Source organism: Molothrus ater, chromosome 6, assembly GCF_012460135.2.
Source record: "Molothrus ater isolate BHLD 08-10-18 breed brown headed cowbird chromosome 6, BPBGC_Mater_1.1, whole genome shotgun sequence".
Taxonomy (NCBI): Eukaryota; Metazoa; Chordata; class Aves; order Passeriformes; family Icteridae; genus Molothrus; species Molothrus ater.
Genome location: NC_050483.2, coordinates 58,457,692 through 58,471,751, shown reverse-complemented (window position 1 = coordinate 58,471,751; position 14,060 = coordinate 58,457,692). Strand labels below are relative to the sequence as shown.

At 46.2% G+C, this 14,060-nt stretch overlaps 1 protein-coding gene across 3 annotated transcripts in view; it reads right to left on the bottom strand.

The window, feature by feature from the left end:
* Window positions 1-851: 851 nt before the first annotated feature.
* The window catches only part of SLC35F4 (solute carrier family 35 member F4), a 118,167-nt gene continuing 104,958 nt past the window's right edge, over window positions 852-14,060 (bottom strand). For all 3 annotated transcript variants that reach the window (XM_036385001.2, XM_036385004.2, XM_036385002.2), the window contains 5 exons: window positions 12,592-12,811; window positions 5,430-5,555; window positions 4,128-4,320; window positions 2,748-2,837; window positions 852-1,300 (listed from right to left, as the gene is read on the bottom strand). In XM_036385001.2, coding sequence (XP_036240894.1) covers window positions 1,059-1,300; window positions 2,748-2,837; window positions 4,128-4,320; window positions 5,430-5,555; window positions 12,592-12,811 — 871 coding nt within the window. In that variant the 3' untranslated portion in view covers window positions 852-1,058. The remainder of the gene's footprint in view (window positions 1,301-2,747; window positions 2,838-4,127; window positions 4,321-5,429; window positions 5,556-12,591; window positions 12,812-14,060) is intronic.

The following is a 14,060-nucleotide window of genomic DNA, read 5'->3' as shown; positions in this document are numbered from 1 at the left end:
TGAACATTAAAAGATTTAAAAAACATCCAATAGAAGTGTCAAATAAATTATTATCTACATGATTTTTTTTCCCACTGGCAGAAATACCATCAAAAACACCCCTAACTACTTTTTAGTTGGTTTTATTCTTCCTGAAAAAAAAAGTTTGCCTGCCAGTCAAGTGCTCTCAAATAAAGACAGTGGTCAATCCCAGGAATGCTGTAAACCAGCCTAAATGACTCAGCAGCAGGCCTAGGGAAGGGATTGGGAGGTTGGTTGGTTTGCCTTGGCTTTTGAAAGACTTTTCCACAGTGGAGGTTAAGAAAAATATTCATTTGTCCCAATGCTCTAGAAAATAGGAAATGGCATTTCCCAGGGACAGTGACAACCCAGGTGTTCCATCTCTCCTGAAACTCTTGCAGCTCAGCTGGGAGTGCAGCTTTTCTGGAAAAAAAACAAGGTAAATAAAGCTATTTTTTGCTTTACTAAAGGCACTCAAATTCCAGCACTTCTAGAAAGGTGATTTTGGAAGGAGGCACAGCTCAGTGTGGTGTGGGAGGAGAGGCTTCATGTTCTGCACATCATGGAATATTTATTCTGATAATAATTGGGAATATCAATGTGAACATCAGAAATAAATTCTCCAAAATGCCAGGAGAGGTTTGCAATGCTTTTCCAAAACTGCTACCTGGCTGAAAGGGCACTTCATTGAAAGCAAGTCAAGATGTTAAATTTTGAGATTTACCTGGAAATATCCAAGATTTGTATCTTCCAAAATAGCTCTACCTCTGCCAGCAAAGAGAGATAAACGATGTAAACTTGATCCACATTTTAAACTCACCAGCTGAGAAAGACACAAACTCAAACACCTGTTTATTACAAAAGATTTTATTGCAGTTATTTACACCCGTTCCTCATTAAGTGTATAAATGTAAACATTTATTATAGATGTACTTCTCTTATCTTACAGTTCACCCCCTGCTCAGGTTAGATGACGTTTTTTGAAGCATACAGGTGGTGAGGAAAGTTAAGCTATATTCACAGAATATACATCTGCCTGCAGGGAGACTCCTCCAGCCCTACGCCAGCGGGATGGACACTGTCCCGTTGGCTCTGCTCCTGCTCCTCGTGTGCACGCTGGATTCTGTGATGTCCTCGGAGTGATCCTCGCTCTTCTTCTCCTTCAGGCTGTTGATGAACCTCAGGGTGATCTCGTCCCACTCCTCGGGCAGCAGCATGAGCAGGAACCCCATGCAGATGATGATGGTGGCCCCCAGCCGCACCACGCTGAAGATCATTTTGTGCTTCAACAGGTCCACGGCTGGGAGGAGAGGAAAGAACCACAGGATCAGAACAGCAGCAGGGTGGAGGATGGCACCAGGAGCAGCCTGGAACGTCCCTGTGACCCTTTGTCACACTCTGGGTGTGCCATTGGCCGTGGGGCTCTCAGATCTCCCTGAGCTTTGATCTGACAGTGCAGTGCTGGAGGTGCCACAGCTCCTCTGTCCTCACCACCCTGTGCAGGCTCTGAGGAAGCCTGGAGGGGCTGGGTTAAACCTCAAGAGTTCCATGGTGAAGGGGGCTCAGCCTGGAGAAAAGGAGGCTCAGGGGGGACCTTCTTGCTCTCTGAAAGAAGAGAGTGCAGCCCCAGGTGCTGTGGCATTTACATTCTCTGGGGAAAAATCCCCTTCACCCAGGATTTTTCTCCTGGGAAGCTGAGAAGCCTCAAAGAAAAAAAGAAAACCATAATTATCTCATTTGCTTCTCCTGTGTTGTGCTCATGTGGAATGTGTTTGGAGATTGTTTACCCACAGGTGGTTGTTTCGTGAGTTTCTAGTGTGAGTGTTTTGACTCAATGGCCAATCAGTGCCAAGCTGTGTCAGGACTCTGAAGAGAGTCACAAATTTTCATTATCTTTTTAGCATTCTGTAAGTATCCTTTCTGTATTCATTAGTATAGTTTAGTCCAGTATTCTTTAATATAATACAGTATCTTAAAATAATAAATGAGCCTTCTGAGAACATGGGGGGCAGATTCATCATTCCTTCCTTCATCTGGGGGGAATCCAAATACAATAAGGTGGGGCTCAGACTTTGCTCCCAGGGAACAAGGGACAGGAGAACCCCAAGTTGGGACAGATTGGATATTCAGAAAAAATTCTTCTCTGAAAGACTGGCAAGGCACAGGCACAGGCTGCCCAGGGCAGTGGTGGAGTCCCCATCCCTCAAAGTGCAAAAAATGAGTGGACATGGCACTTCATGGTTTAGTGAGCACAGGGATATTTGGTTGAAGGTTGAACTTGATCATCTTGGAGGTCTTTTCCAGCCTTAATGACCCTGTGATTCTGTGATTTCTGAGACAGAAAGCACTTTATGGTAACCCTTTATCCTCAACAGGCTGCATCAGCAGAGAGCACAGGAACCAGGCATGGGGAGAGAGCAGCACATGGACCAGAGAGCTCCAGGTGCCTCCAGGCCCATCCTCCCAGCTCCACAGCAGCCCCCACAGCCCACCTGAGCCTCAGGCAGCCTCCCACAGGCACGGCTTCACAGCCACATTCCCCCAAACCAGATCTTTTCTGTGCTCAAAACCCCAAGAGCGACGAGGCTGAGACTGAAGGGCAGAGAGCTGTTCAAGAGCAGAGGTTCTTCAAGGCAGGACTGTGGACTAAATTTCCACCCAACAAATTATTTAAGCAATAAACTGCTTTCTGAGTTCCCCTGGGCTCATTTTGGCAGCAGCAGCAGCAGCAGCTGTGGCACTGGTACCTGCATTTCCAGGGACGCTGAGCACGGTGCCGATGGAGATCAGGATGGGGTAGGTCAGCACCACCCCAACGTTAACCAGGATGTTGAAAGCTAGGGAAAAACAGAGAAAATAACCCATGAAAACGGGGAAAACACCAGAGTGAGGCATTTCTCCTCCACCTAGACCCTCCAGATACAATATGTGATATGAAGTATCCACACCACAACGAGGGAGTTGTCACAAAGTGATTGATTTTGTTTTTCTCTATATGAGTGTGAAATTATAGGAAATTCTTCATGGGGGAAAAGGGAGGGCTGAATGGCCTTTCACAAACCATAATACTGAGGTTATCATATTTCATGGCTTTGCACAGGCTTTAATCAGGTACAAAAAACCTGGTCTTTTGTTGTTTTGGAGTTTTTTTTTGTTACACAACAACACTCCCAGAGAGCTCCAATTTCTTTGAAAGATTAAGAAATACCTTAAAGATTGCTTAAGTTAAACTTTTCCTTCAAAGATTAAAAACAAACTTAAGTTTTTGATCATCCACAACTCAGTCCTGCTGCTGAGTCCCCTGCATGAGGTTGGGTTTCTACACTTGGGTGATAAATTATCCCTAATTTTGGTCCCCCAGGAGCTCACAGGGCAGCTGCAGCTGTGGTTGGAGCAGCTCAAGGAGCTCCCAGCAGCTCAGCCTGGCCACAGCTCAGGATGGGATTGGCAATGACATTCTCTTTGCTTCCATTTAATAAACACTAGTGAGACAAAAACCTCTTCAATTATGGAATAAAAGAGACTTTACCAAAGGAAAGGAGGTTGTTATATGTGGAAATTAAAACGCCCTGGGGCTGAATCTAACAGATATTTTGCTGGCAATTCTGGCTCAGAAAGAGGGAGCCTTATGTGAGCCCTGCCCAGAGCCTGCAGCACCCCCAGAAAGGTGCCCAGCACTGGGGGTGCTCCTGTCAGGGCACAAACATCCCCCAGGAGCTGCCTGGGAACATGCAGCCCCTTGAAATGGGATTTACAGCAGCCAAACTGTGCCAGAGACAGGGGCATTGGTGTGGAACTATGGTAGGGATGAAAAAAATGGGCAATTAGTAGTGCTGCTTCATGTTTACTCCCTGCTATTACTGTTAATTATTAATTATTATTAATTATAACTATGCTTACCTATCAATTATTAACCATATCTCAATTAATAGCAATGTTTCATGAAGTGTAAGGAAAAATAGAATCATTTCTAAGGAGCACCAGTTTGCACAGGGACCAGAATTAATCTGTGAGAGAGCTTTGCTGCTTAAGGGGACAGGGGGAAAATTGTGCCAAGGCCAATTTTATAAAGGGTTGGAGGGGTGAAGAGCTAGAAAAATAAATAAATAAATAGTTTTCTCACTTACCTAACCAGAGGCCAGCTACTCCACACAGGTAACCCCATGGCACAGCAGAGAAGGGGTACCAGTACTCCACTTTTGTGAAGTAGAGGATGATGGGGGTGATGGAGATGAAGATGAAGTTGAAGAAGCCCAGGGTGGACACGAAATGAGCTGCTTCCCCAAAGTTTGCACTCCCAAGAAACATTTTGAACAAAACCTACAGAGGAGAGGAGAGGAGAGAGAGGAGGGGTTTAGATTCCATGGCTGTCATGGAAGCACTCCATTCCCTTGGGGAGAGTGCAGCAAGGGCCAACTTGCCACAGCCCAGCCCTTTTCCCTCACAAGAGTCTTGCAAGGGGATCTTTTGTGGGATTTCTGCCCTTTCCTGGGTTTTAGCTCTGTGTCTTTACCACGGGGATGGCTAAGTCTGTATAACAAAGCTTTACACAAAATGCCACCAGGAGCAAGTGTAGAAGAACCCAGGAAAAACCAAGAATAAACCAAGAACTCAAGGACACACCATTCATGCAGTAATTGTAGAGGATTTGGGCTGTGTGTGGCAATGCTGGGGTTTGGGAAGAGGCTCCAGTGACTTCTACAGCATGACCCTGCTGTGAGAGGAAAACCAGCCTGGAAGGGCTCACTCTGTGAGAACCTGTCCTCTATGAGCTTCAATTCATGGCCTTTGAGTGACTTTTGAAAGGCCACAACAAATTTTTGAGTGACATGAGCAAAGTCTAAAGCTGCAAGTGCAGCTTCTGATCCCACCACAATCCATTCCAAACTCGACACACGCAGCTGAAAACAAACACAGCCATGCTCAGCCCAACCTGCTCCTGAGACAGAATCCCTGCCTTTCCCAGCCCTCAGCCTCCAGAGCAGCCACTTCTTGCAAGCAGAAGGGTCCCCTATGAACGGCCTGTGCCAGGCTCACACCAGGGCTCTGAGCCCAGCCTGTGCCAGGGGGCTGCAGGGCAGACCTGGGATGAGGATGAGTTGTCCACCCTGGCTCTCCTCCCTGCTGCACATGGAGAGCCCCCTTGAAAAGTGTTGATAAACTCTTGTTGCCATGATTTAAAAATGATCTTAAACTCCTCCTGGCGTGGCAGTGGAGATTTCATTAAAGGCTCATCAAGAAAAGCCATTCTGGGTAATTGGCAGATGACAACTAATTACCCTGACGGCAGATTTCCTGACATTGTCACAACGTGAGTGACGCAGGAGCGAGGAACACAACAAAACATTTATTTTACAGCCACTCTCTTTGTATTTGTGTCTTTTTAATGTGAATGAATTTAGGAGTGCCAACAAACAGTTGTGACCTACCTTATACAGTGCAGAGGTGGAGGCTGATCCCACAGCGTAGGCCACCCCGATAATTGAATCACCCTGGAAACCATCTGCATATGCCATCATCACAATTCCTGTGATTGCCATTATTGCTGCCACTATCTGCACAGACAAAGCAAAGCAGTGTAAAGCTGAGATCATCACTGGGAGGGGCTTCTCAAGAGCATCATCACCCACTTGCTCTGACTTGGAGCTTTCTTGTTTTCCCTTAAATAGGAAAGATCGTGGGAGAGATGTAAAGCAAAATGAAAGTGTGTGCACTGACAGGGATGTGGATCTACAGCACTGGGGCCTACTGACAGAACATCCATCATTATGGATTTTGTCAGCTAAACATCCACATTGGAGAGGCAACTGCAAGATCAAGAAATCTTAAGGTATCATGCTCTCCTGTAGAACAAAAGAAATATTTAGCAAAGCCACCAATTTGACTTGAAATGCAAACTTTAGGTGGCCAAACAGCCTGGAAATTAGTCCAGGGGAATGAGCCCTGTATTTTGGAATACCAGGATACCACAGGGAGCTCTTCCAGCTGTTTTGGCTGTGCCCTAACAGCTTTTTTTGGACAGACACGACCAAATTTCTTCATGAAGCTTTACATCTGTGCTTAGGTTTTTGGCCTCATTTGAAAATCTCAGAGAGAGCATTTAAGGAGCTTCAAAGAAAAAGAACAGGAATCATTAACTACACCACATCTGAAATCCTGACTCCAAGACCTTAAGGAAGTGGAAGGGAGCCCAAAGTGTTTTATTCTTTAAAAAACTCCCCCTCTGCACCTAATTGCCCTCAGCAGGTAAATGTGGGGTGTGAATTTCAAAGGCACTGAATACCCAACTTCCACTGAGTGTTTCCTGAGCCAGTGCACATCTCCTGAGCCAACACCAATGTGATATGGGCACTTTGCCTCTTGAAAACCTCAATGAACTTCATCTAAGAAACATTTAGTCCTGGATAAAACTAAGCTTCAGCTCACAGACTTCAAAGACTCCATCTCGATCCAAACATGTGCCCTCATGTAAAACAGCCTTTCAGAGCTCACAGTTTTGCCAAGAGTCCCAGAAAATCACTGACACTCACCCCAGGCAGATGTGAGCCAGACTGAGGCAACAAGCACAAAAAAATCCCACAAAATAACTTCAGCAGAGCCAGTCAGCAGAGCAAAACCATGTTTCAAGGGACACACAGCTGACTCAGGTGAAGCTGTTCCCACACAGGGGACAATGGGGAACCCAGAATCACCTCCCAGGGCAGGGCCAGTCTGTGAGGCTCCAGATAAAAATGTCAGTGCTCCTAAATCCCATAGACATCCAGGCCAACATCTTCCCAGGAAAACTCATCTCCTGGCTGCAGCTGTGACTCCTTGCCCCTCACCATCAGCCCTATTTCACCAGTCCTTGAGGCACACAGGTGCCCCCTCACATGGCAGTGGCTGTGCCAAAGCCACAAACCCCACTGCAAGTCTGTGTCCCACCTTACTTCCATGTAAAATACCCCAACTCCAGGACACAGGTCAGGAAAACCTGAGGGTACCACTGATACTCCAAATTCACCATGAAATGGAGCTGAAATCCAGATTCCCCAGTGCTGTGGTGCCTTAGGTGCGAAATGGGGGCATTCTACAGTCATCTGTCAGAGCTGGGGCAGTTATCCTCTGCTCATGGGGCAGTTTTTTCTTTATCTCTCCAGAGCCAATCCTCCCTCCAGGAGATCTCTGCTGTCCATGGCCACTGAGTGTCCCTGCAGGGCTGATCCAATCCCATCATCCCATGGGGAGATGCTGCGCCCAGGGGAGGAGCCAAGCATTCCTACCTGGATACAATCTGAGGTGCTGGGGCAGCACAGCAGCCTTTGCCCAGTGCATTGCCAGAGGAGCAGCTTCTGCTGCCCTGCATTGCCAGAGGGAGCCCAGGCCCATCTCCAGCAGCCCTGGAGCTGCAGAGGAAAACTCCCCCCTTGTGCAGGATCCCTGCTCCAGCAGAGCCACAGCTGGCACTGCAGGAGGGCTGAGCCCCCATGGGATGGGGCTGTGCCACCACCCTGACACACAGGGGACAGGGCATGGTCTGACTCTGGCAATAGTTTTTTGAGTTTTTTGTACAATTAGATTTGGGGTTTTTTTTGGTGGTGTTTGTTTTTTTTTTTTTCCTAATAAAGAACTGTTATTCCTATTCCCATATCTTTGCCTGAGAGCCTTTTAATTTCAAAATCATAGTAATTTGGAGGGAGGGGGTTAACATTTTCCATTTCAGGGGAGGCTGCTGCCTTCCTTAAGCAGACACCTTTCTGTTCAAACCAAGACCCGTGGGCTGGAGTCCCCCCAGTCTCCCAGTGGTGTGATGAGATCTGGCAGGGCTTTAGCAAGAGGGCACCAGGAGGTTTCCCCCTTTTCCTCCCTAGGATAACACATTCCAGCAGTGGGGCCATCCTGGGAGACACCACAGAAGTCCCAGCCTGGAAGCAATGCAGGATTCCTCAGATGTCCATTACCTCTCCTCTGGGAGTGCAGAACCCCCCTGCCCTGCCTGGCTGCCCTTCACATCCTGCCCTGCACAGAAATTGAGGATTTCAGCTGCCAGCTGGAGGATTTCCAGCAATGTGTCAGTCTCAGAAGGCAAAACAGAAGAGTCCAGAATGTAGTGATGCCCTCCTTCCAAGGGCAAGGATGGAGATTTAACTCTTGGTGCCCCCACTGCTCACTCCTTTCCTTGTGTCAGTGAAAATGAGTAGATCCATCATCCCCTTTCTTCCTATCATGAAAAACTCACTCCCAGTCTGTCTAAACCAAATTTAGAGAGCCAGATCCCTAATTTAATCAATTATTTATAAAGCCAAGCACTTTTTTCCCCCCTGAAACAACTAAAATGATGGACACATGTGGAGCATCAACACCTCCTGAGACTGGAAACAGCAAAAACATTATTTAAATTTCATGCTCAAGGCTCCTCCTGCATATTCCATACCAGGGCATCAGCACAGCTGACCTGTGCCTGCCTCAGGCTTTAGGCTGGCTTTAGAAACCTGAGCTCACATCTGCAGGCTGCTCTGCAAGGTCACAGGGAAGCAAAGGTGGCTGTCAGCTCATTAAATGAGGCTTTTAATTAATAGAAGAGTGTAGTAACTTTCTTTTGGAGCCTCCTAGGTAAGGAATGAAATTAGCTTGCCTCGTTTTTTTCCTTTTTTCTCTGAAAGAGAGCAAGACCAACCAACAGTTTATCAGAAACATTTTTTTTTCCTGTGTGGAGCACAGCAGAAAATGATGTGTAAAGAATCACAGAATGGTTTGGGTTGGAAGAGAACTTAAAAGATCATCCAGATCCAACACCCTGCCATGGCAGGGACACCTTCCACTAGGCCAGGTTGCTCCAAGCCCCTCCAACCTGAACACCTTCAAGGATGGGGAAGAAACCTCTCTCCAGGCTGAAGTCAACATTTTCAGGGGAGAAAATGTCCCCAGACTACTCTGCACCTACCTAAAAAACATGGATTCAACTCCACACTGAAGCCCAATCAAGGGCTTAAACATGCAAACATATAAGCATGTGTCTAAAACTAAGCAGCAAAAGCCAGCAGAACTACTCAAATATGTAAAGTTTTTAAAGTATTTGTGCTTGCTTTGAGCCAAAGCTGTCTGGACTTCCCAAAGTGTAACATGGATGTGTTATTAATTTGAGAGAGAGATGTTCAGAAGTGTCCAAGCAAAGGCCGGGGTGCAGGCAGGGATGGTTTTTGTGTGTCCTTGCCCAGGGCAGGAGGTACTTCAAGGTACCTGAGCTCTACCTGCACTACTTTATAGATAAATAGAACCAGAGAATTGTTAAGGTTGGAAAAGACTTCACTGAGTCCAGCCCTTCACCTCACACTGCCAGATCCACCCTAAACTATATCCCAAAGCACCACATCTACACATTTCCTGAACACTTCCAGGAATGGTGACTCCACCTCTCCTCTGGGCAGCCTGTTCACCTCCTGACCACCCTTTCTGTAAAGAAATCTTTCCTGACACCCAACCCAAACCTCCCCTGGTGCTTTTCTCTCTCGGGTGGGTGCTACAGCTTCACCACTGATGGCACGAGGCTCTCCCTGCAGAGCACACAACTCTGGTGCCTCAAACACAGCCACAGCAGCTGAAACTTCTGTGTGCAGCCTTTTGCAGGGCCCCCACGGGTGGGACTGTGCCATTCCACAATGGTGGAATGGGTGGGCAGCAAGACAGGTTTGTCTTTAGATGTGGTATCTAAAAATCCAGCCCTGCAGCCTGGCTGGCAGCTGCTTTCAGGTGTGCAGGGAGGGTGCCAGGGGATCCCAGGGATGTCAGGCAGGTCCCACATGCCCGTGGGCATCCGTGGCCAGTTTGGGGATTGCTGCAGCCACACTGGGCTGACAGGGGGCTGGGAATTCACTGCAGAGCCACTGCTGTCCCAAGCACTTGGAACACAAACCCTGTGAGGAAGCCCTGAGGGAGCTGGGGGTGCTCAGCCTGGAGAAAAGGAGACTCAGGGCTGCCCCCATCACTCTCACAGCTCCTGAAAGGTGCCTGTGCTCAGCTGGGGCTGGGCTCTTTCTCCAGCAGCACTGACACAGCCAGAGCACACAGCCTCAAGCTGCACCAAGGGAAATACAGGTTGGATAGCAGGGAAAAGTTCTTAACAAAAAGGGTGAGAAAGTTCTGGAATGGCTGCCCAGGGAGGTGGTGGAGTCCCCATGCCTGGGTGTGTTTAACAAAGCCTGGACGTGGCACTGGGTGCCAGGGTTGAGTTGAGCTGTTGGGGCTGGGTTGGACTCCATGTTCCTTAAGGTCTCTTCCAACCCAGTGATTCTGTGAATTCTGTGAATTCTGTGAACTCTGAATCCCCACCTCAATGTCACCCAGATGTGCCCGATGGCTCCGGAGCTCTGGGGCTGAGCTGAGCTGAGCTCCTTGGAAAAGCTGGCTGAGCTCCTGGGTTCAGATTTTTTCCATAAAAACATGGCTCAAGGTAGAGGATTAGACCTTCATTTCTTTTCCTGTCCTCACTGCCCAAATAACCCAATTCTGCTGCTCTCCTGAGGCATTCAGGCACAAAAAGCTGGGTCTGTGCTGCCCTGCTGTACTTTAGCTCTCCAACACTGGAGAACGTGGTTATTAACATAATTAAGTGTTATTCTGTCAGGAGAGCTGCTGGAAAACACTGTGAATTACCTCTCCAGCAATGGGCATCCAGGCTCTGCCAGTGAGCAGCGAAATCCAGTTTATGTGCAGGATTTGCTGCTCAGTTTTCCCTCCAGGTTTTTTCTCTGTGAACCCCATGGTGTTTACAGAATTCATACTAATGCATATTCATGGCAACCTTTCTTTAGTCACTGAAAAATAAATAATAACTGAAAACAGCTTTTATTTCTAGGTTTCTTAAACAGAGCAGGCTAGGAGAACACAAGAGCTATGCTTGCTCTGCCAGAAAGATGCTGCTTTGAGATGAAAATTAACTTAAAGGGTACAAAATGTTCAATTTCTTCAGATGATCAAGGGGTGGAGGGCGTTAGTTATGGTTGCTGTTATTTCTGTAGAGAACTGAGGGTTTACACCCTGTTTATTCTTTGAGTCAGTCAGGGCTGAGGGAGGGTCACATTCACCTGATCTTTCTGTATTTTCAGCTGTGTAGGAAATAGATCTCCAGGTAGTCTGGCTTTACCTTCAAGCACTGGCTCACCTCCTCAGCCTGGCAAGCACAGTGCTCTGCTCAGTGTCCTGGTGGCTGCTCCAAAAGCCAGATGAGATACCTGTACAACAGGATGTCTTGTGCTTTCATTTCTGAACCTATCACATTATTAACCAAAAAAAAAAAAAAAAAACCAAAAGAAGAAAGAAAAAAAAAAGAAAAAGCTGCTGTGCCCATTTTCAAAAACCAAACTGACTTGGATGAGTGTCCTGATCCACCATGCTTTCCATGGAACTTAAATCCAGCTGCTGCTGGTCCCTTCTGGTCACAGCCACCACACCTGGCCCCAACCAGTGCCTAATGAAGTTCAAGGTTTTCAATAATTAAGTCAGGACTGTGCCCAACACGACCTTGAGCCATTTCAGAGGGGAATCTGCACCAATGAACTGGCAGAAATCCCCACTACTCCTCATCCAAGGTGTGAAGCCAACAGTTTAAATTGCTGCATGTGGCAGATGTGTGCATGGAAAATTACACAAGTTTGCTTTCCCCAGATCCAGGGGCACAACATTTTGTTCAAGTTCTGTTTTAAATTTTTGCAGGGTCCATTTTACTGCCAGTGAGTTTTTAAACACTTCAGTGCAAAACGCACCTCCACAGAAGAGACCTGTGTTAATTTTAAAGCAATTTTGACACATGCGCATGTAAATTTGTGTGTAAAAAGTGACAGGGTAGCACAAGAAATATACATCACACATTACAAACATCTGTCTATCCAAACAAGGAATAAAACTGCTTTGGTTAGAACCTAAGCATTCACCACTAAGTTTAAAATAAAATTAACAAAATTTCAGCTCAAAATGCCAAGACAGAATATGTCACAGACACATTTTATGAAAAATCCTTTCATTAGGATTTTTTCTCCTGAGAAGCTGAGAAGCCTCAGAGGAAAAGAAAAACAATAATTATCTGCTGCTGTGGAATGCAACAGGTGCATCTTTGATTGGTCCATGTTGGTTGTTTCTAATTAATGGCCAATCACAGTCAGCTGGCTTGGACTCTCTGAGAGTCACAAGTTATCATTCCATTGTTTTCCTTTCAAGCCTTCAGATGAAATCCTTTCCTCTATTCTTTTAGTATAGTTTTAATATAATACATATATCATAAAATAATAAATCAACCTTCTGAAACAAAGAGTCAAGATTCTTGTCTCTTCCCTTATCCTGAGACCCCTGTGAACACCACCACAAGAACAGGTTTGTATGAAAACGGAAGTTCTTCTATTGTAAGTCATCACGTTACACTTGGCTGTAATAGCTCCTTGAAATTCCCCTCCTGAACTCCCTCTGAAGTTCTGAGGTCTCTAACTGATCTCTAACAAAATTCATTGAGAAAGGCTTTCATGGTGCCCCAGTGCAGCAGTGCTGTGGCAGCACCATGGCTGATGGGTTAAAGTGCAATTATGAAAACATGAGAGAGTGGAAAAGGAGGCGCGTTCATACCCTTGCTCCCATGAACCTGTCTTTGAGCACAATCCAAGAAAGCAAGAAGACAAAAGCTTTGTTACAACAGAACAGGGCAGAGACGTCTGTGGCTGTGAGCTTCTTTAAAGCCAGTAAATACAGGTAGTTAGTCAAAGTCCACAGAATAGAAAAGGGAGCAGTCCTTTTAAGAAAGAGTTTCAGCGTCAGACCATCTTCACCAAAAATCCGACTGCATTCCCTACGGAAAGAAAAGAGTTTCAGTCTCAGCCAGGGTTTTCCTTAGCATTCACTGCAGCACAACAAACATTCATTAGGCTTTTATCCTGCTTTTCCTAACTACTCCACATGCCCAGGAGAATCCATTATTGAATTCACACAGGGAAAACAAGGCACAATCTTCTTAAAGCAGCAATTTTGGAAGAAGAAAAGATGCGACTTACCTGGAATAATCACACTCTGTGCAACAATAATCCAGGGACTCACACACAGAAATGAAGGTTATCTATAATGCTCTGACAGCTCCCAGACTCTGCCTTCAAGGCCATGAGCACAGGGATTAGAATCACCATTTTTTCTCTGCAGCTTGCCAATTTTCTTCTTTTCTTGCATTGCTCCAAGCCCTGTTTTCATTCTTGCTGAAATATATTTTTATGTATGGCCAAGGAAGCTTTAAGAATTGCCTAAAGATACTCAAAGAGACTGCCAGACACAGAGTGGTGGGGAAGGGAGCCACCAGGCAGTGGGAGTGAGCCAGGCACACAGGAGTGTGAGAGAAGGAAGGGAAAGGGAGGGGAAGGTATTTAACAGCTTCGTTTTATTGTACAGTGAAAAGCTGTGTTTTCTAGGAGACACCTCCTTGAGAATTAAATTGCAAACAGAACCCCCAGATACCCAAACACTGTGTCCCACACAGCTCCAGCGAGCCGTTTGCTTCTTGGGATTTCAGGAATCCCAAAGTGGGAAGGATGTTTTTTAGCAACTCCACTGTCTGCACTCTTGGTTGAAGGCATTCCTGAAGATATTCCCAGTGTGCTTCACTTCTTGGCATGGCAGGCACCCTGGCACTGCTTAAAACACGGGAGGTCCCACATGTGACCCCAAAAAGCAGTGGGGTGAACAAAGGCATCCTCAACCTGCAGCACATCCTTCCAAGGAAAGGGACATGGAGGGAATAATCCAAATGCCCTCAGGCTCCAAACTGCTCTGTGTCTGGAAGATTGCTAAAACACTCATTATGCAGAACTAATTAGCAACTTCAAAGATTGAGCTGCAATGTGATGGCAAAAATGTTTGTTATTTGGGGGTGGTGGGGGTGGTCTGATAACTATCCTGATTTGGAAGACAAAATTGTTTTCAGGGCCCCTTAAACATTTTTACTATTTCTTGGGAATTTTGCTGTTAAAGACATTGCAGTTTTTTTCCTCTTAAGATTGGAAACTATCACTTTCATTTTGAGGAAATCAGAATAATAACATCTATGTAATAAG